At 41.6% G+C, this 22,007-nt stretch overlaps 1 protein-coding gene across 2 annotated transcripts; it reads right to left on the reverse strand.

Moving 5' to 3' along the window:
- Positions 1-868: 868 nt before the first annotated feature.
- Positions 869-19,442, reverse strand: LOC121581205 (spindlin-1-like). 2 transcript variants are annotated; one of them, XM_041896656.2, is made up of 5 exons: positions 19,330-19,442; positions 18,363-18,404; positions 17,030-17,295; positions 4,964-5,197; positions 869-1,654 (listed from the first exon to the last, which is right to left on the reverse strand). In XM_041896656.2, exons 2-5 carry the CDS (start codon positions 18,380-18,382, stop codon positions 1,449-1,451), a joined length of 726 nt encoding a protein of 241 aa, XP_041752590.1. In that variant the 5' UTR covers positions 18,383-18,404; positions 19,330-19,442; the 3' UTR covers positions 869-1,448. The 2 variants fall into 2 exon arrangements, with proteins under 2 accessions (XP_041752590.1, XP_041752591.1); XM_041896657.2 differs by lacking the exon at positions 19,330-19,442 and adding an exon at positions 18,765-18,878.
- Between the last annotated feature and the right edge of the window lie 2,565 nt (positions 19,443-22,007).

Below are 22,007 nucleotides of genomic sequence, written 5' to 3' on the forward strand. Positions count from 1 at the left end.
CTTGAGGAAAGTAAAGGTCCTGAGTGTATTGTCCCGATTGGAGACCGTAGTAGACTGTCTGATCATTCATTGTTGTTTCTGAAATTCATGGTGTACTATACTGGGGAGGAAGGTGGTGTGGGCTTATCTAAGTCAAGTGCAAATCAGACCAAAAGAAGGCCTAGAAACCTACCTGACCATTTTCTTTCATCTGACATGTGCTGTACTGTTCTTATGGACCTTATTGATAACCTGGAAGCTTGGGGGGGGATTATTTGTGTATTAGTATTGTGCTGTTAGACATTTACTGCACTGCTGGAGATAGAAACAAGCATTTAGCGGCACCTACTTTAACAAATGCTAATCTGTGTATGTAACAAATAAACTTTGATTTTATTTTAAATGTTTATTTAAAATGTTGGAGGGGGGAGGATTAAATGATGGAGAAACCATTTGTCCTTCTGTCTTTTTGTATACATTGTGCTGCTTTACCAACTAGGGGGGTACCCACCATACTGAAACAAACAACACTGAACCAACAATTGCTGCAATCTCTAAATCATGCAACAAATAGGAACAGCAAATCATATTAAAGAATTTCAAGAATGCCTCACAATACAGGTATTTACAAAAGTAAGTACAGTTACGGTCACGGCGGTCTAACAACGTGACAGAAATATTAGATTATTCATGACTAAGGGTAGATTGTAATCCAAAATGTATTAAAAATTACAGCCAATAATATTTAAATGTCTGGCTCAAATAAACATGACTTCTCTGTACTCATGAAACTAGTAGGTCAAATAATTCCTCTAAAATAAACATTTGACCTCAGCTGGTGTGGGCGATTCTGAGACATGTGCAGTCAAATCTTGGCAATTGTTTATAATTTCTATTAAATCGTTTTTTTATTGCACTTATTCTAGCAACACATTTGTACATCAACATAGATCATTTTCATTGATAATATCTACTTCCTTACATTTATATTTTAGTCATTTAGCAGACGCTCTTATCCAGAGCAATTTACAATTACTACTCATTAGCCAAACAAAATAAAACATAGCTGCTTAATCGCTTGTTTCTTAAAAGAAAAGGAAATACACATGCAAGCTTTGCACTGTTTACAAAAGACTAGTCAATATGAGTCACAGAGTTCACACTTTTAGCAAACGTCTGACCTTGGACAAGACACAGGTCAGGGAACATGTCCACAATAATGACAGGGAAGTGTCATGGTTGCAGAGAGTTCCATTTCAATCCAGTCAATTCAGGAAATGGATTGACATTCAATTCATGAATTAAAAGTTTCCCAATATTTCGACTTTGGTGAATACTGAATTTCAACTCACTTCCTGAATTGACTGAGTTGAAATAAGACTCGACCTAAGGTGAGTGTACAAGTGTGAGGGTCGGAGGCAGGGGGGACTAGTCCTTTCTAGGTGGTTTTGACCGGGTAGAGTTGTATTCTAGGTGGTTTTGACCAGATCGTAGACATGAATGTGGAAGTCGTCGTCGTATTTGATGTAGTAGACAGAGGGTTTGGCTGGAACCTGGTAGATAACCAGCCCCGTCCTTTTCACGCCCTTATCCGTGACGTACTCCACCTGCTTACCCACAAGGCTCTCTGTCTCCTCGCCTGGCTTCCTGTCTGCAGGCAGTAGGTGTTTGTTCTCTGGGAAACGAGAAAATAATAAGATGAGGAAGAAAGAACAGGGAGAATGAAAAAAGAGAATTTGCATATGATGTTGTCTGCCCTTTTACTTCACATACCAAAACAAATACTTCATCCTTCATCTTCATCCTATTTATTTGCCTTTATTTAACCAGGTAAGTCATTGAGAACACATTTTCTTTTACAACAACGACCTGAACAGGGAATGAGCGTAGGACATGTACAGTACCAGTCAAAAGTTTGGACACACCTACTCATTCACGTGTTTTTCTTTATTTGTACTATTTTCTACATTGTAGAATAATAGTTAAGACATCAAAACTATGAAATAACACATATGGAATCATGTAGTAACCAAAAAAGTGTTAAAGAAATCCAAATATATTTTATATTTGAGATTCTTCAAAGTAGCCACCCTTTGCCTTGATGACAGCTTTGCACATTCTTGGCATTCTCTCAACCAGCTTCATGAGGAATGCTTTTCCAAGTCTTGAAGGAGTTCCCACATATGCTGAGCACTTGTTGGCTGCTTTTCCTTCACTCTGCGGTCCAACTCATCCCAAACAATCTCAATTGGGTTGAGGTTGGGTGATTGTGGAGGCCAGGTCATCTGATGCAGCACTCCATCACTCTCCTTCTTGGTCAAATAGCCCTTACACAGCCTGGAGGTGTGTTTTGGGTCATTGTCCTGTTGAAAAACAAATGATAGTCCCACTAAGTGGAAACCAGATGGGATGGCGTATCGCTGCAGAATGCTGTGGTAGCCAAGCTGGTTAAGTGTGCCTTGAATTCTAAATAAATCACAGACAGTGTCACCAGCAAAGCACCCCCACACCATCACACATGCAGAGATCATCCGTTCACCTACTCTGCGTCTCACAACGACACGGCGGTTGGAACCAAAAATCTCAAATTTCAGACCAAAGGATAGATTTCCACCGGTCTAATGTCCATTGCTCATGTTTCTTGGCCCAAGCAAGTCTCTTCTTCTTATTGGTGACCTTTAGTAGTGGTTTCTTTGCAGCAATTCGACCATGAAGGCCTGATTCACGCAGTCTCTGAACAGTTGATGTTGAGATGTGTCTGTGACTTGAACTCTGTGAAGCATTTATTTGGGTTGCAATCTGAGGTGCAGTTAACTCTAATTAACTTATCCTCTGCAGCAGAGGTAACTCTGGGTCTTCCTTTTCTGTGGCGGTCCTCATGAGAGCCAGTTTCATTATAGCGCTTGATGGTTTTTGCGACTGCACTTGAAGAAACTTTCTAAGTTCTTGACATTTTCCAGATTGACTGACCTTCATGTCTTAAAGTAATGATGGGCTGTCGTTTCTCTTTGCTTATTTGAGCTGTTCTTGCCATAATATGGACTTGGTCTTTTACCAAATAGGGCTATCTTCTGTATACTAACCCCTTGTCACAACACAACTGATTGGCTCAAACGCATTAAGGAGGAAAGAAATTCCACAAATTAACTTTTAACAAGGCACACCTGTTAATTGAAATTCATTCCAGGTGACTACCTCATGAAGCTGGTTGAGAGAATGTCAAGAGTGTGCAAAGCTGTCATCAAGGCAAAGGGTGGCTACTTTGAAGAATCTCAAATATAAAATATATATTTGTTTAACACTTTTTTGGTTAACGGTAGCTAACTCAGTTCCGTACATATGTGGGCAACCACGGCATTCAAATGAGGCTGCAATGAAAACGAATGGGACTGTAGCGACTGTGTTGGCATCAAAATCCGGGGTGTGAACTAAGTTTCGATTCAGCGTTGATTGACATGGTAATAGACCAATAGTATCGGAGAAAAGTTGAAAAAACTGACCCCGCTGACGCTGTACGTTAAAGTGTGACATGTCACGACGTAACGTATGGCACGCATTATTCAGTCATTCTGTGCCTTACAGCCTCTTTCCACCAGGTGTAGTGCTTCTCTCGCAGATTAAAAACAAGAAATGATCAATGGTGAGTGTAATGGTGAGTGTAAAGTTAATTTACTCGTGAGTTCATCAATAGTTCCTTCAATCAATTGTTAATTTTTCGCGTAATCACTGTGAGCCATCATGACTCTCAAAAACCGTGACACCCACAGTTTAATTGTGAAAATAAATGTAGCGCCTCCCTAAAAACCCTGTTCAAATTCAACGCAAACCTTAAAATAGGTATGTAATGAGACATTACATAAACTCTTTATCGTGTTTTATTTACATTTTACAGGTAATAAGTTGGACAAATCAGGTGAAAAAAGCCGGTTCCCCACACGACATATCTCCCCTTTCACTATGACGCCGTAGCTTTCGCTTCCCCACCCGCCATTTTTAAAAAGACCCGGAGGAGCTCCATTGCTTTCTTCGATCATGCAAAGACGGACAGCATGAAGGTTTAGTCATTGACTTTGCTGGAAAGGGGAGAAATTCTGCTTTACAATGGTATTCATATTACAGTTGACCTGGAAGTATTACGTTTTTGGGGCGCTAAAATAAGGTCAAATGTACGGAACAGCGCGATGTACAAAAGTACGTTAGCTACCGTTACTACATGATTCCATATGTGTTATTTCATAGTTTTGATGTCTTCACTATTATTCTACAATGTAGAAAATTGTAAAAAATCATGAAAAACCCTGGAATGAGTAGGTGTGTCCAAACCTTTGACTGGTACTGTATGTGCGTTCCAGTTCTCATGCTCAATAGACTGCAGCCTATTAAACTCTAGTCTATTTCACCCAGTAGCCTCACAAGATTTACAAGACCTTATTCTGAGTCTTTTTACTGAACAATCAGATCTGAATAGGTCTCTATTTTTTCATATGCTTTCAGTCACCTGCCTTCCATTTAGCTTTACAACAATTACTTCATCCACAGGTGGTCATAGTACTCTTGACGTCACTCCCTTCCTATGTCCCTATTCCAACTTCAGTGCTGTACGCAGTAAACACCCGTTCTATCCGTTCTTAAGATGATAAGATACTGTAGAGCTATACCAATATGAGTGTACCCTTGACGATCAAAAGGACCACCACCCCCTTTACTATGTTACATGAGGTTTCCCTTTGGTCAGCACTAACATTGCATAATTCCTGTGATTATCATAATAGGCCATTTGAGAGGGAATGTTTTATTATCTCTGGGAGTGTCTGAGAATATTTAATCTTTCATTTGTATTGTACAGATTTATCAGTGGACCGGTTATCTCTCTCCATTTCTGTCTCTATGTATTGCCCTTCCCTCTTTTTACAGGATTAGGAAATTAGCTGATTCCAACCAAACCAACCAAAACAAACACCCAAAAGCAAATCAAATATCTTACCTGCTTCAGGTAGGATGCGGAGGTCTCCGTCCTTATAGTCGTCCCAGAGCTGGTACATGTAGAGCACAGGGTCCTTCTCATAGGTGATGTAGTACCAGTTGGTCATGATGGGGGCGCGAGACAGCACCATGCCCCTCCACTCGTTCTTCTCGCCGTCCTCCTTCTCAAACAGGTGCTCCACAGCCTTCCCCACCAGCTCTGGCGCATCATGGGGCACCTTGATCTTGTTGTTTACTATGGGGGTAAACCACAGGTTATATACTGTTGAAAATAACTAAAATAGCAACCTGGTCAAGCAGACTGAAGCTCACTTTTGGTTTCAAATTAAACAGAATGTGAGCTATCGCGAGACCAGGCTGGTTCCACCAGGCAACTAAAATAGTTCCCCAAGTTGGGAAAGGTAGAGGAAATAGCATTGCTTTCATTGTGTACTTTGGGGGTGAGAGGTTACATTAAGACAAGAGGGGGAAACTTGTGTACATCTGAATGGCATGGATAGGTGTATAGGTCCAATCCTATACAATCCTTCCACATTGACATATACAGTAGAAGCTAGGTGCTAGGGATCATGATGGGATTGAGTACAATTATATTGCACCGAGTTGTGGTTTGCTGTACAGAAGAAGAATACAATTATCAATGAGGGGAAAATATACATGATAAGGCACTGGTAGGTCATTAACCTGGGGATAAGGAGAGTAAAGGGAGATAAGGGTATACAGGCTTTTCTAAACCATTATGCTAATCATTAAGGCCTTGATAAGATTAATCTGTTGTGTTCAGTGGCTTGCGAAAGTATTCACCCCCCTTGTCATTTTTCCTATTTTGTTGCCTTACAACCTGGAATTAAAATAGATTTTTGGGGGGTTTGTATCATTTCATTTACACAACATGCCTACCGTATTGAAGATGCACATTTTTATTGTGAAAAAACAAGAATTAAAACAAAGAAAAACCGAAAACTTGAGCGTGCATAACTATTCACCCCCCTCCAAAGTCTATACTTTGTAGAGCCACCTTTTGCAGCAATTACAGCTGCACGTCTACCCACTGCAAATTTTGCCCATTCTTCAAGGCAAAACTGCTCCAGCTCCTTGAAGTTGGATGGGTTCCGCTGGTGTACAGCAATCTTTAAGTCATACCACAGATTCTCAATTGGATTGAGGTCTGGGCTTTGACTAGGCCATTCCAAGACATTTAAATGTTTCGCCTTAAACCACTCATGTGTTGCTTTAGCAGTATGCTTAGGGTCATTGTCCTGCTGGAAGGTGAACAACGTCCCAGTCTCAAATCTCTGGAAGACTGAAACAGGTTTCCCTCAAGAATTTTCCTGTATTTAGCGCCATCCATCATTCCTTCAATTCTGACCAGTTTCCCAGTCCCTGCCGATGAAAAACTTCCCCACAGCATAATGCTGCCACCACCATTCTTCACTGTGGGGATGGTGTTCTCAGGGTGATGAGCGGTGTTGGATTTGCGGCAGACATAGCGTTTTCCTTGATCACCAAAAAGCTCAATTTTAGTCTCATCTGACCAGAGTACCTTCTTCCATATGTTCGGGGAGTCTCTCACATGCCTTTTGGCGAACACCAAACGTGTTTGCTTATTTTTTTCTTTAAGCAATGGCTTTTTTCTGGCCACTCTTCCGTAAAGCCCAGCTCTGTGGAGTGTACGGCTTAAAGTGGTCTTCTGGACTGATACTCCAATCTCCGCTGTGGAGCTTTGCAGCTCCTTCAGGGTTATCTTTCATTTCTTCAAAATCTTTCATCTCTTTGTTGCCTCTGATTAATGCCCTCCTTGCCTGGTCCATGAGTTTTTGTGGGCGGCCCTCTCTTGGCAGGTTTGTTGTGTTGCCATATTCTTTCTATTTTTTAATAATGGATTTAATGGTGCTCCGTGGGATGTTAAAAGTTTCGGATATTTTTTTATAACCCAACCCTGATCTGTACTTCTCCACAACTTTGTCCCTAACCTGTTTGGAGAGCTCCTTGGTCTTCATGGTGCCGCTTGCTTGGTGGTGCCCCTTGCTTAGTGGTGTTGCAGACTGGGGCCTTTCAGAACAGGTGTATATATATACTGAGATCATGTGACAGATCATGTGACACTTAGAGTGCACACAGGTGGACTTTATTTAACTAATTATGTGACTGAAGGTAAATGGTTGCACCAGATCTTATTTAGGGGCTTCATAGCAAAGGGGGTGAATACAGTGGGGGGAAAAAGTATTTAGTCAGCCACCAATTGTGCAAGTTCTCCCACTTAAAAAAATGAGAGAGGCCTGTAATTTTCATCATAGGTACACGTCAACTATGACAGACAAATTGAGATTTTTTTCTCTCCAGAAAATCACATTGTAGGATTTTTAATGAATTTATTTGCAAATTATGGTGGAAAATAAGTATTTGGTCACCTACAAACAAGCAAGATTTCTGGCTCTCACAGACCTGTAACTTCTTCTTTAAGAGGCTCCTCTGTCCTCCACTCGTTACCTGTATTAATGGCACCTGTTTGAACTTGTTATCAGTATAAAAGACACCTGTCCACAACCTCAAACAATCACACTCCAAACTCCACTATGGCCAAGACCAAAGAGCTGTCAAAGGACACCATAAACAAAATTGTAGACCTGCACCAGGCTGGGAAGACTGAATCTGCAATAGGTAAGCAGCTTGGTTTGAAGAAATCAACTGTGGGAGCAATTATTAGGAAATGGAAGACGTACAAGACCACTGATAATCTCCCTCGATCTGGGGCTCCATGCAAGATCTCACCCCCGTGGGGTCAAAATGATCACAAGAACGGTGAGCAAAAATCCCAGAACCACACGGGGGACCTAGTGAATGACCTGCAGAGAGCTGGGACCAAAGTAACAAAGCCTACCATCAGTAACACACTACGCCGCCAGGGACTCAAATCCTGCAGTGCCAGACGTGTCCCCCTGCTTAAGCCAGTACATGTCCAGGCCCGTCTGAAGTTTGCTAGAGTGCATTTGGATGATCCAGAAGAGGATTGGGAGAATGTCATATGGTCAGATGAAACCAAAATAGAACTTTTTGGTAAAAACTCAACTCGTCGTGTTTGGAGGAAAAAGAATGCTGAGTTGCATCCAAAGAACACCATACCTACTGTGAAGCATGGGGGTGGAAACATCACGCTTTTGGGCTGTTTTTCTGCAAAGGGACCAGGACGACTGATCCGTGTAAAGGAAAGAATGAATGGGGCCATGTATCGTGAGATTTTGAGTGAAAACCTCCTTCCATCAGCAAGGGCATTGAAGATGAAACGTGGCTGGGTCTTTCAGCATGACAATGATCCCAAACACACCGCCCGGGCAATGAAGGAGTGGCTTCGTAAGAAGCATTTCAAGGTCCTGGAGTGGCCTAGCCAGTCTCCAGATCTCAACCCCATAGAACATCTTTGGAGGGAGTTGAAAGTCCGTGTTGCCCAGCGACAGCCCCAAAACATCACTGCTCTAGAGGAGATCTGCATGGAGGAATGGGCCAAAATACCAGCAACAGTGTGTGAAAACCTTGTGAAGACTTACAGAAAACGTTTGACCTGTGTCATTGCCAACAAAGGGTATATAACAAAGTATTAAGAAACTTTTGTTATTGACCAAATACTTATTTTCCACCATAATTTGCAAATAATTTCAATTTGGACTATTTTGTGTATGTCCATTACATGAAATCCAAATAAAAATCAATTTAAATTACAGGTTGTAATGCAACAAAATAGGAAAAACGCCAAGCGGGATGAATACTTTTGCCAGGCACTGTACATGCTGGCCTGGAGCAAAGACCTGCAAACACAGTAGTTCTTCTGTACTTTGGAAAAAAACGACACTGATGGTATAATGAAAGAATTGAAGTTGCTCAATGCAAAATGGACACAATGCAAACGACTCTTGAAAAGCAAATAAACAGCAAGGTCGACAGCCTTTGTGACAACATGGAGAAGCTGGTCAAAGAAAATCAAATCCATGAAGATATTGACCTGGATATAGCGATCCTGAGTTCAATAATGGACAGTATCGAGGACAAATATTTAACAACCCAAAAAGAACCCAACTAAACAGTTCGACCCAGACGTATCTCCATTAGTAACAATCCTACCTTACGAGGACAATGAAGATAAGGCAGAAAAGGTTAGGCAGCTGCTCACCGAGGGTCTGCGGTGCAAGCAGGTGCCAGAGCTGGTGGCCACCAGAAGGATGAGAGCAAGAGGCTGGGACCAGGAGTCGTGAAGGTTGCATTCCGGGGGGGGGGAACTATCTGCCCAGTCCGTAAATGCTTAACAATTGTATTTAATTCACTGGAACGTTAATGGATGGACGACCTCAAACGGTACACTTAGAACATTACTACTACAGGCCCTAAACCCTGACTATTTATCTGAATGAAAATCATTTGTCTGGTGACTCCACTATTGACTTGGATGGTTATTTCTTGGTTTGGACACAACCGAAACGTTCATATAAGAGCAAGAACATTGTGAACATTGTGGACAAGTCAATAGATGGAATAATTGGTGTAAGATTTGAACACTGTGTGTCCCAATATTATTTTGTTATTTTGTCTTGTTATTTACCACCGGAGGGTTCTACAAGGGGAACCCTCCACTTGTTGGCGCAGGTGTATTCTCTGGACACTGAAAGTATTCACACCCCTTGACTTTTCCCACATTTTCTTGTGTACCAGCCTGCATTTAAAATGGATTAAATTGGGATTTTGTGTCACGGGCCTACACACAATACCTCTTCATATTTTCAAGCATGGTGGTGGCTGCATCATGTTATGGGTATGCTTGTCATCGGCAAGGGAGTTTTTTAGGATAAAGCACAGGCAAAATCTTAGAGGAAAACCTGGATCAGTCGGCTTTCCAACAGACACTGGGATACAAATTCACCTTTCAGCCGGACAATAACCTAAAACACAAGGCCAAATATACACTGGAGTTGCTTACCAAGACAACATTGAATGTTCATGAGTGGCCGAGTTACAGTTTTGACTTAAACAGCTTGAAAATATATGGCAAGACATGAAAACGGCTGTCTAGCAATGACCAACAACCAACTTGACTGTATATATTCGGTGACCTGAAGAGTCGTATCTCTGATCTGAAAGATTGTATAACTGACATGGATGGTACTGCACCTAAAGTTGCTTTAGACACAGGTTTAAATAGGGATGGGTTCTTAAAATGATTCCAAGTGCTGCATTCTGAATTGTAGATTATCAGCACAAAATGATCATTTCACATCAATGTCAACAAAGGGAAAAGCAGTTGTCGACTATATTGCAACAATCCATGACTGTCTGAATACATGTGTGGAGTTGAATGTGATTACCTCAACCGAGCTTGTGGAAAGTAAAGGTCCTGAGTGTATTGGCCTGATTGGAGACCATAGTAGACTGTCTGATCATTCATTGTTGTTTCTGAAATTCATGGTGTACTATACTGGGGAGGAAGGTGATGTGGGCTTATCTAAGTCAAGTGCAAATCAGACCAAAAGAAGGCCTAGAAACCTAACTGACCATTTTCTTTCATCTGACATGTGCTGTACTGTTCTTATGGACCTTATTGATAACCTGGAAGCTTGCCAGAAAACACAATATAATATTGATCAGTGGTATGGCCGGTTCTGTGATGTACTACATGAGGCAATTGAAAAGTGTTTACCTGTTAAAATCAGTATCATCCAAGCCTTAGAGACCTCAATAAAATTGGTAAACCGTATTGGAATAAAGAGTTAAGTAATTCATGGTTTGAGTGTTGCAGAAAATACGTTTCTAAAATGTAACGACTAATCAATGAGAAGCGGTTTAAGAGAAGAGTTTAAACAGTGTCAACATATCTTTGACAACAAGCTAAGTTCTATAAGTGGAGATTCAGAAGAGGCCAAGCACTGCATCTTGAACAACTGCAAAGTAACAACCCTCAGCAATTTTGGAATGAAATCAATAAACTGGGTCTGAAAATAGATATGCAAATTTCAATGGAAATCATACTGGAAAATGGTCAACTTGAATATAAGTAGAATTGTGTATTAGATAACTGAGAGAATGATTTTGCTAACCTATTTTCAGGCAATAATATACCATATGTGCTTGATAATGACTTATAAATTATACTTGTAACTTAAAGTATGGGTTGGAAATTGAGATGAATAGGGCTGGATACACCTCAAACTTGTTCCTGAATTGACTATGGAGGAAGTTAGGAAGGCTGTTGAGAAAGTAAAAATAAGAAAAGTAATAGGATATTTTTTTTTTTACTACTGTACGCGGTTGATATTGTCCTCATTTCAGAGAGCGAGTTTATTTGAAATGTATGCTGAACACTGTCAATCTCTGGTGTACCAAATGGAGATGAATGATAAACCAAGATAAAACCCAGATAATGCACTTTAAAAAAAAGGGTACACTAAGAAGTATTCATGAATTCTCTTTTGGAGCAATGCCCCTAAACTACACTAGCTCATCTAAATACATTGGTTTCCTTTTGATGAATGCCTCAGAGTCATTAGTAGCCTACCAAACTTGCTAACTTCCTGGTACTCAGCACTCTGTTATCTCTCTAACCACTCTGACATCAATGCTAATGTTATCAAAACTCTAATCAAACACTTCATGAGAGCCCATGAGCTCATGTTGCACAACATTTCTATAGGCTATGCAATTGCGTGAGAAAACAGAGTGAAGGGCTCTATTAAAAATAAGAGGATCCCATCAGCTTTCTAAAGGCTAGGCCTACTATATTTATTTCTCAACTTTCCTAACATCAAACACATTGCTTCTCTTTACAACAGGAGTATAGCCTACCTGGCTGGCATGAAAATGAACCACGGGAAAAGCGTCCTCCATTCACTATTTAAGTGCATCTTTGACATGTATTTTTTCCCCTGTCCCTGTTTCGAGACAGGTGCATGATAATGGTCCATTTTAAATCAAAACAAATTTCACACAGATATTTTTTGTATATGTAAAGACAAGATTAAATCAAGAATAGTCTGATGGTTGACAATATTACCCTATCACTTGTGAATTATATATTATCACTTGTGAATGATGTAAGGCAAGAAACAAAACTTTTTTTTTTTTACGTTTTCGAAATCACAGTCGCACACCTCATGTAGCCTAGCCCATAGGCCTATATGTTTTGATAAGGTTTGTTTCACAACTAAAGTGTCCAAATAACTTCTTAAAATTAAGCACATTCATCCGCTTTACAAGGGGTGTAGAGCCTAACTGGCATACATAAGCAGCGCATGCGTTTCAAGTTTGGGGAAGATAATTTTCACCATAAAAATGCACATCATAATAAAAGCATTACATGCATAATCGCATTTGCGGTCACTTTTGATAATGGTGTTTTCCCGCTAATGGAACATTCGCACTTATAGCCTACAGCCATGTGCGCATTGCTTATAATGTGAAGAAATAGCCTAATAGTTTATCAACATTGCGTAAAAAATGATTATTGCTGCTAGTGGTTGTATTAATTTGGGATCTATCGCATCCCACAACTGTCCCAGACTATGTTTGGAATATTAATTTCTCGCACAGAATAGGTACACTTTTGTACTATGGGGGATAGTAGATTGACATAGGCTAGTGCTTTTGCTGTTAGTTAGGTCTACTCATCTTGTTGGCTGACGAAAAGTAAATCCTCCTCTGTTCCTCTGGTGATGTAGAGGCTAACCCAGGCCCTGCAGCCCCCAGTATCACTCCTACTCCCCAGGAGCTATCATTTGTTGACTTCTGTAACCGTAAAAGTATTGGTTTTCTGCACATAAATATCAGAAGCCTCCTTCCTAAGTTTGAGTTATTCACTGCGTTAGCACACTCCGCCGACCCTGATGTTCTAGCAGTGTCTGAATCCTGGCTTAGGAAGGCCACCAAAAATTCTGAAATTTCCATCCCCAACTATAACATTTTCCATCTAGATAGAACTGCCAAAGGGTGTGGAGTTGCAATCTACTGTAGAGATAGCCTGCAGAGCTCTATCATACTATCCAGGTCTGTGCCCAAACAGTTTGAGCTTCTACTTCTAAAAATCCACCTTTCCAGAAATAAATTTCTCACTGTTGCCGCTTGCTACAGACCCCCCTCAGCCCCCAGCTGTGCCCTGGACACCATATGTGAATTGATTGCCCCCCATCTATCCTCAGAGTGCGTACTGCTTGGTGACCTAAATTGGGATATGCTTAACACCCCGGCCATCCTACAATCTAAACTAGATGCCCTCAATCTCACACAAATTATCAACGAACCTACCAGGTACAACCCTAAATCCGTAAACATGGGTACCCTCATAGATATCATCCTGACTAACTTACCCTCTAAATACACCTCCGCTGTCTTCAACCAGGATCTCAGCGATCACTGCCTTATTGCCTGCGTCCGTAACGGGTCCGCGGTCAAACGACCACCCCTCATCACTGTCAAACGCTCCCAAAAACACTTCAGCGAGCAGGCCTTCCTAATTGACCTGGCCCAGGTATCCTGGATGGATATAGATCTCATTCCGTCAGTAGAGGATGCCTGGTTGTTCTTTAAAAGTAATTTCCTCTCAATCTTAAATAGACATGCCCCATTCAAAAAATACAGAACTAAGAACAGATATAGCCCCTGGTTCTCCTCAGACTTGACTGCCCTTGACCAGCACAAAAACATCCTGTGGCGTACTGCATTAGCATCAAATAGCCCCCGCGATATGCAACTTTTCAGGGAAGTTAGGAACCAATATACACAAGCAGTTAGGAAAGCAAAGGCTAACTTTTTCAAACAGAAATTCGCATCCTGTAGCACTAACTCCAAAAAGTTTTGGGACACTGTAAAGTCCATGGAAAATAAGAGCACTTCCTCCCAGCTGCCCACTGCACTGAGGCTAGGAAACACTATCACCACCGATAAATCTACAATAATCGAGAATTTCAACAAGCATTTTGCTACGGCTGGCCATGCTTTCCACCTGGCTACCACTACCCCGGCCACCAGCTCTGCACCCTCCGCTGCAACTTGCCCATGCCCCCCCCCGCTTCTCCTTCACACAAATCCAGACAGCTGATGTTCTGAAAGAGCTGCAAAATCTGGACCCCTACAAATCATCTGGGCTAGACAATCTGGACCCTTTCTTTCTAAAACTAGCCGCCGAAATTGTCGCAACCCCTATTACTAGCCCGTTCAACCTCTCTTTCGTAACGTCTGAGATCCCCAGAGATTGGAAAGCTGCCGCGGTCATCCCCCTCTTCAAAGGGGGTGATACTCTAGATCCAAACTGTTACAGACCCATATCCATCCTGCCCTGCCTTTCAAAAGTTTTTGAAAGCCAAGTCAACAAACAGATCACCGACCATTTCGAATCCCACCGTACCTTCTCCGCTATGCAATCCGGTTTCCGAGCTGGTCATGGGTGCACTTCAGCCACGCTCAAGGTCCTAAACGATATTATAACCGCGATCGATAATAGACAGTACTGTGCAGCCGTTTTCATTGACCTGGCCAAGGCTTTCGACTCTGTCAACCACCGCATTCTTATTGGCAGACTAAATAGCCTTGGTTTCTCAAATGACTGCCTCGCCTGGTTCACCAACTACTTCTCAGATAGAGTTCAATGTGTCAAATCGGAGGGCCTGTTGTCTGGACCTATGGCAGTCTCTATGGGGGTGCCACAGGGTTCAATTCTTGGGCCGACTCTTTTCTCTGTGTATATCAATGACGTCGCTCTTGCTGCTGGTGACTCTCAGATCCACCTCTACGCAGACGACACCATTTTGTATACATCTGGCCCTTCATTGGACACTGTGTTAACAAACCTCCAAACGAGCTTCAATTCCATACAACACTCCTTCAGTAGCCTCCAACTGCTCTTAAACACTAGTAAAACTAAATGCATGCTCTTCAACCGAACGCTGCTTGCACCTGCCCACCCGACTAGAATCACTACTCTCGACGGGTCTGACCTAGAGTATGTGGACAACTACAAATATCTAGGTGTCTGGTTAGACTGTAAACTCTCCTTCCAGACTCACATTAAGAATCTCCAATCCAAAGTTAAATCTAGAATCGGTTTCCTATTTCGCAACAAAGCCTCCTTCACTCATGCTGCCAAACATGCCCTCGTAAAACTGACTATCCTACCGATCCTTGACTTCGGCGATGTCATTTACAAAATAGCCTCCAACACTCTACTCAGCAAATTGGATGTAGTCTATCACAGTGCCATCCGTTTTGTCTCCAAAGCCCCATATAATACCCACCACTGTGACCTGTACGCTCTTGTTGGCTGGTCCTCACTACATATTCGTCGCCAAACCCACTGGCTCCAGGCCATCTATAAATCACTGCTAGGCAAATCCCCGCCTTATCTTAGCTCATTGGTCACCATAGCAACACCCACCCGTAGTCTGCGCTCCAGCAGGTATATCTCACTGGTCATCCCCAAAGCCAACACCTCCTTTGGCCGCAATTCCTTCCAGTTCTCTGCTGCCAATGACTGGAACAAATTGCAAAAATCTCTGAAGCTGGAGACACTTATCTCCCTCACTAACTTTAAGCATCAGTTGTCAGAGCACCTTACCGATCACTGCACCTGTACACAGCCCATCTGAAATTAGCCCGCCCAACTACCTCATCCCTATATTGTTATTTATTTTGCTCATTTGTACCCCAGTATCTCTATTTGCACATCATCTCTTGCACATCTATCATTCCAGTGTTAATACTAATTGTAATTATTTTGCACTATAGCCTATTTTATTGCCTTACCTCCATAACTTGCTACATTTGCACACACTGTATATATATGTATTTCTGTTGTATTTTTCACTTTGTTTTGTTTTACCCCATATGTAACTCTGTGTTGTTGTTTTTATCGCACTGCTTTGCTTTATCTTGGCCAGGTCGCAGTTGTAAATGAGAACTTGTTCTCAACTGGTTTACCTGGTTAAATAAAGGTGAAATAAAAAATAAAATAAAAAATAAAAAAAGTGGACAGTTCTTCCAATATCGTCAATATTCTCCTCGGAATTGGATAAGGATGCGCGCAGTTGTGTCCCCGATGTGTCTGTCTTCACTTGTAGCCTGTGAGAATGACCCAATCACATGATGGAGAGCCATGTGAGTGAGAGGTGCTTCAGAGCACGCAGCACTCAGGGAGAAGGGAATTATAATTATTATATTTAGCCCAAGGGCACAACAGCCACTGGCCGCAAAAGGCATGGATTTTTTTAGGGGGCATTACAGCCACACAAAGGGAATGCCACCGGGAAATTCGAGGCATTATCAAGTGCTTGCCAAATTGTGAATGAGAGACTGATGAAGTGTGTACAGCCTGCGCAAAAAACTTTTTTCAAATCATCATTAGTCGCATCATGCAGCCTTACAATGTATTACAAATCAAAACATAGCCCAACGTTTGTAGAACAACTAAAGTTACATTAATAACTCTAAATTAAGCATATAGGAGTACCTATTTATTTGTTAACCACACAACACAGAATAGCTGCATGTGCGCACTCCATCAAATCGTTTGGAGAAAATATCCTTTCTATTTTATTCAGCTTTGTTCAATTGTATTCTTCGTACTATAAAATAATATATAATAATTCCATGGAATTCTAAGCAAATCTTGTCTGCTAAATGAACTAGTGTAGCCCACAGCTATATGGCATAGCCAGATCAGGACCTAACATAAGGACAACTCAGAGTATGCTATTCTGTTCTTCTGAAATAGACTACATTTTCTTAATATCATGTTTCTTTAGACCTGTCTAAAATAAAGAATGGATTTATTGTGAAGGTTTATGCTTCATTACATGGATTTATTAGACTTTCTAAAATGTAGATGTTCCAAAGGTCTGCATCAGTGGCTTGTAGGCTATGTGTGGAAGCCAGGAAAGGCTAAATGTGTTTATGTTAATTAACGGTCAATTACCGTGAGACCGGCAGTTATTTGCTTGACAATCACCGGCTGACCAAATTTCGTGACCGCCACAGCCCTACTCATGATCAACCTGGTTAAATAAAAGCTTCAACATACTCAAATAGCAAGCCAACCCACCGACTTTCTCTGTTAAAACCTGGAGATTGGAAACTCGCTCATCCTTGAACAGCTCGATGCCGTAGACGCAGTCGAATCCGTCGTATTTGACCATGTAGAGGGAGGTGTTGACGGTGAGGCGCTCCAGCACTGTGCCTTTCCACTTGGTCAGGTTGCCCTTCTCCCTCCAGTTGTGCTCAATCCGCAGGCCCAGCAGGTTGTTAGGGTCCAGTGTCGATGACAGAGACGAACCTGAACTTTCACTCAGCTCACCGCTGCTACGCTTTCTGAGGGGAAGGGAGAGAAGAATATAGGTGTTTCATTTATGAAAAAATAAATAAAATGTATGCACTCACTAACTGTAAGTCGCTCTGGATAAGAGCGTCTGCTAAATGACTAAAATGTCAATGTAATGTCTGTAATGTATTTTTCGTTATGTGTCGGACCCCAGTAAGACTAGCTGTCGCCATTGGCGTCGGCTAATGGGGATCCTAATACATCTAAAAATCGAATCCATAGCTAGAGGACTTCTGCTCTCTCCAGGAGTAGCTAAGTATCAGTTTTTGTCTTAATCAGTTGTTGTCCTGTCTTTTGTTGGCTAGGGCCATTACTTTTTTCATACTAGCACTTTGCTGATAACTATATTGAGGTAAAACTATGATTGTGATATGTAGTTGTCTCACTTAGCTTTCTTTACACTAACTGTAAGTCGCTATGGATAAGTTGTGCTACCATGTTGTTGTCATGTTGTGTTGCTACCATGCTGTGTTGTCATGTGTTGCTGCCATGCTATGTGGTTACATTTACGTCATTTAGCAGATGCTCTTATCCAGAGCGACTTACAAATTGGTTGTCTCTCTTTATGTAGTGTTGTCTCTCTTGTCGTGATATGTGTTTTGTCCTATTTTATTTTTTTTTATCCCAGCCCTTGTCCCCACAGGAGGTCTTTTGCCTTTTGGTAGGCCGTCATTGTAAATAAGAATTTGTTCTTAACTGACTAGCCTAGTTAAATAAAGGTAATAGAATAACACTAATAAGATTGTCTGCTAAATGACTAAAATGTGAATGTAAATGTGTAAAATAAATTCAACCCACGTCTGTGCCCAGTGGGTTGAATTTATTTTACACATTTACATTCACATTTTAGTCATTTAGCAGACAATCTTATTAGTGTTATTCTATTCAACGTCTATTCCACGTTGGTTCAACGTATTTTCGTTGAAATGACATGGAAACAACGTTGATTCATCCAGTGTGTGCCCAGTGGGCAAGTTCAGGTTAAAGCAAAACAGGAAACACACAAAACAGTACTAAAATATGAGTGAAATAACCAAGAACAGGTGTTTCAACCTACCTGCCCCTTTTCTTGGACATATTTCCATAAATTCACACAATCCTGTGGGTAGAGGGCAAATAGTGTATTTTACAACACAAAAACATTTAATAATCTCAATCTTGAGAAAGTAACTTGATACAATGGTATTGTGTGTTGGATTATGAGTTTGTATTTTACTAGGTTATATTGATAACACATGGACTGTGTCTTGAGGAGCAGAAATACCTATATTCAAGTTACAAAGGAAGAAGGCACACATATTTACCTAGGGAGTCGGGACACTCATAACAATATGGCCTAAATTACAGTGTTATCATATCGCATAATTATGGTTACGTAAATTATGTTATCCCCCACAAGCAATAAACCCACACCCACCAATGTAAACTACAAGTAGTCCTACAGGATTGGTTATTTTACCCATGTAGCCTAGTAGTTTCCCGCGAGTAGACCACAGATGTTGTTACATCGTAGCCCTACCGGATGTCAACAAACAACAATGTCGCCCTCCCTCACTGCATAACCTCTTTCAACTTCTGCCAGTGCAATTGCCTATAAAATCATGCCGCGTCTCTAGTGTCATTTCGACGGGATCAAGTTTCGTAAAATTGTAGCAATTTGATATTTCTGGACTAGCCAGAGATATTGCTGGCGACAGACATAATCATGTTGTCGCATGCCTGTAAGTAGGGGTGTAGCCTTTCACATTCGCGATTTTCGTTCAGATGTTGACAATTGTTTTTCAAAGGCGCGCGTGCCTATTTGCGACATCAACGTCAATGTATAGGCTACAGTAAGGTTCTTTTGTGACATAAAACTGACCACTGGTCTACGGTAAAACGACCAACGCAGTATTCACATTTGCATTACAATAGCGCACGCAACAGGCGAAATTGACTCACTGAAGGGCTTGAATTACATTAGGCCTATAATGTAGTGTAGTAACACGATTATTAAAGTAGAACGCATATTTAGACAGAGTTACCTGGCCACTATTTTCATATCTACTTCCCTCTGCTGAGCAGAATCCACCTCATGAAAGCTACAAGGAAATAGTCTTACTACGGGAACTACAACTACCAAGATAGGTTTATGCCTAAACTAAATGTAAAGTAAAGTAGTGTCCTTCTCAAAGGATGCTGGGAGTTGGTGTCCATTACGTCACCCACCACAATAAAGCCATGGAAAGTGATTGGGTGCTGTATCTAACAAAGGATCGGGAAAAAATATATTTAGCGGAACTCTACAGTGTGGCTTTGGCATGCCATTAAATATTCAGTGTGTATCTATTTTGCCTATCTGATAGTAAACTTGTTGGTCAATAGGCTACGTAGGTTGAATTAACCTACATTTCCCACCATGCAATACATTTTGTGGATTGGCTTGCATAAATTCTGTTACAGCCGCTCCTATGACAAGTCTTTCCCAAAATTCGTTATCTCTCTCTCCGCCTCTCGCTATCCCAGACTGCTGTGTCCGTACTGTACATAATGAACTAGAGGCACAGAGCAGACTGTGATCAGAAAAGACACAGCTACCTGACACAGGACCTCTGAATCTCGATGGATGTGATCAGTCATGTTGTCCAAAGGAGGCTCCTTACTCTCTTACTCAAAAGCTATTGGCTGGCAGTGGTGGAAAAAGTACACAATGTTCATACTTGAGTAAAAGTAAAGATACCTTAATAGAAAATGACTCAAGTAAAAGTGAAAGTCACCCAGTAAAATACTACTTGAGGAAAAGTCTAAAATTATTTGGTTTTAAATATACTTAAGTATCAAAAGTAAATGTAATTGCAAAAATATACACTGCTCAAAAAAACTTCTCAGTTCCTATGCTTCCTGGCTGATGTTTTGGTCACTTTTGAATGCTGGCGGTGCTTTCACTCTAGTGGTAGCATGAGACAGAGTCTACAACCCACACAAGTGGCTCAGGTAGTGCAGCTCATCCAGGATGGCACATCAAGTGAGCTGTGGCAAGAAGGTTTGCTGTGTCTGTCAGCGTAGTGTCCAGAGCATTGAGGTGCTACCAGGAGACAGGCCAGTACATCAGGAGACGTGGAGGAGGCCGTATAGGAGGGCAACAACCCAGCAGCAGGACCGCTACCTCCGCATTTGTGCAAGGAGGAGCACTGCCAGAGCCCTGCAAAATGACCTCCAGCAGGCCACAAATGTGCATGTGTCTGCTCAAATGGTCAGAAACAGACTCCATGAGGGTGGTATGAGGGCCCGACGTCCACAGGTGGGGGTTGTGCTTACAGCCCAACACCATGCAGGACGTTTGGCATTTGCCAGAGAACACCAAGATTGGCAAATTCACCACTGGCGCCCTGTGCTCTTCACAGATGAAAGCAGGTTCACACTGAGCACATGTGACAGACGTAACAGAGTCTGGAGACGCCGTGGAGAACGTTCTGCTGCCTGCAACATCCTCCAGCATGACCGGTTTGGCGGTGGGTCAGTCATGGTGTTGGCTGGCATTTCTTTGGGGGGCCTCACAGCCCTCCATGTGCTCGCCAGAGGTAGCCTGACTGCCATTAGGTACCGAGATGAGATCCTCAGACCCCTTGTGAGACCATATGCTGGTGCGGTTGGCCCTGGGTTCCTACTAATGCAAGACAATGCTAGACCTCATGTGGCTGGCGTGTGTCAGCAGTTCCTGCAAGAGGAAGGCATTGATACTATGGACTGGCCCGCCCGTTCCCCAGACCTGAATCCAATTGAGCACATCTGGGACATCATGTCTCGCTCCATCCACCAACGCCATGTTGCACCACAGACTGTCCAGGAGTTGGCGGATACTTTAGTCCAGGTCTTGGAGGAGATCCCTCAGGAGACCATCCGCCACCTCATCAGGAGCACGCCCAGGCGTTGTAGGGAGGTCATACAGGCACGTGGAGGCCACACACACTACTGAGCCTCATTTTGACTTGTTTTAAGGACATTACATCAAAGTTGGATCAGCATGTAGTGTGGTTTTCCACTTTAATTTTGAGGGTGACTCCAAATACAGACCTCCATGGGTTGATACATTTGATTTCTATTGATAATTTTTGTGTGATTTTGTTGTCAGCACATTCAACTATGTAAAGAAAAAAGTTTTTAATAAGATTATTTCATTCATTCAGATCTAGGATGTGTTGTTTAAGTGTTCCCTTTATTTTTTTGAGCAGTGTACTTAAATATCAGAAGTAAAAGTCTGCCAGATCAGAGGCAGTAGGGATGACCTGGGATGTTCTCTTGATAAGTGTGTGAATTAGACAATTATCCTGTCCTGCTAAGCATTCAAAATGTAACGAGTACTTTTGGGTGTCAGGTGAAATGTATGGAGTAAAAAGTACATTATTTTCTTTAGGAATGTAGTGGAGTAAAAATAAAAGTTGTCAAAAATATAAATAGTCAAGTAAAGTACAGATAACCAAAAAAACTACTTAAGTAGTACTTTCAAGTATTTTTGCTTAAGTACTTTACACCACTGTTGGCTGGAAGCAATGATTTATTGTGTTTTATTTAACTTTATGTCTCCTATCTCAGTATTTTTTTGAACAGATAATATGCATACAATGTTACTACTATCATTTTATCATGCTAAATGTAGGCTACGTACAATTTCCCCCCGTCAGGTATCTCTCAAAATGTCAACGAGGCTAAACCAAGTAAAATA

Source organism: Coregonus clupeaformis, chromosome 14 (assembly GCF_020615455.1).
Source record: "Coregonus clupeaformis isolate EN_2021a chromosome 14, ASM2061545v1, whole genome shotgun sequence".
NCBI classification, from domain to species: domain Eukaryota; kingdom Metazoa; phylum Chordata; class Actinopteri; order Salmoniformes; family Salmonidae; genus Coregonus; species Coregonus clupeaformis.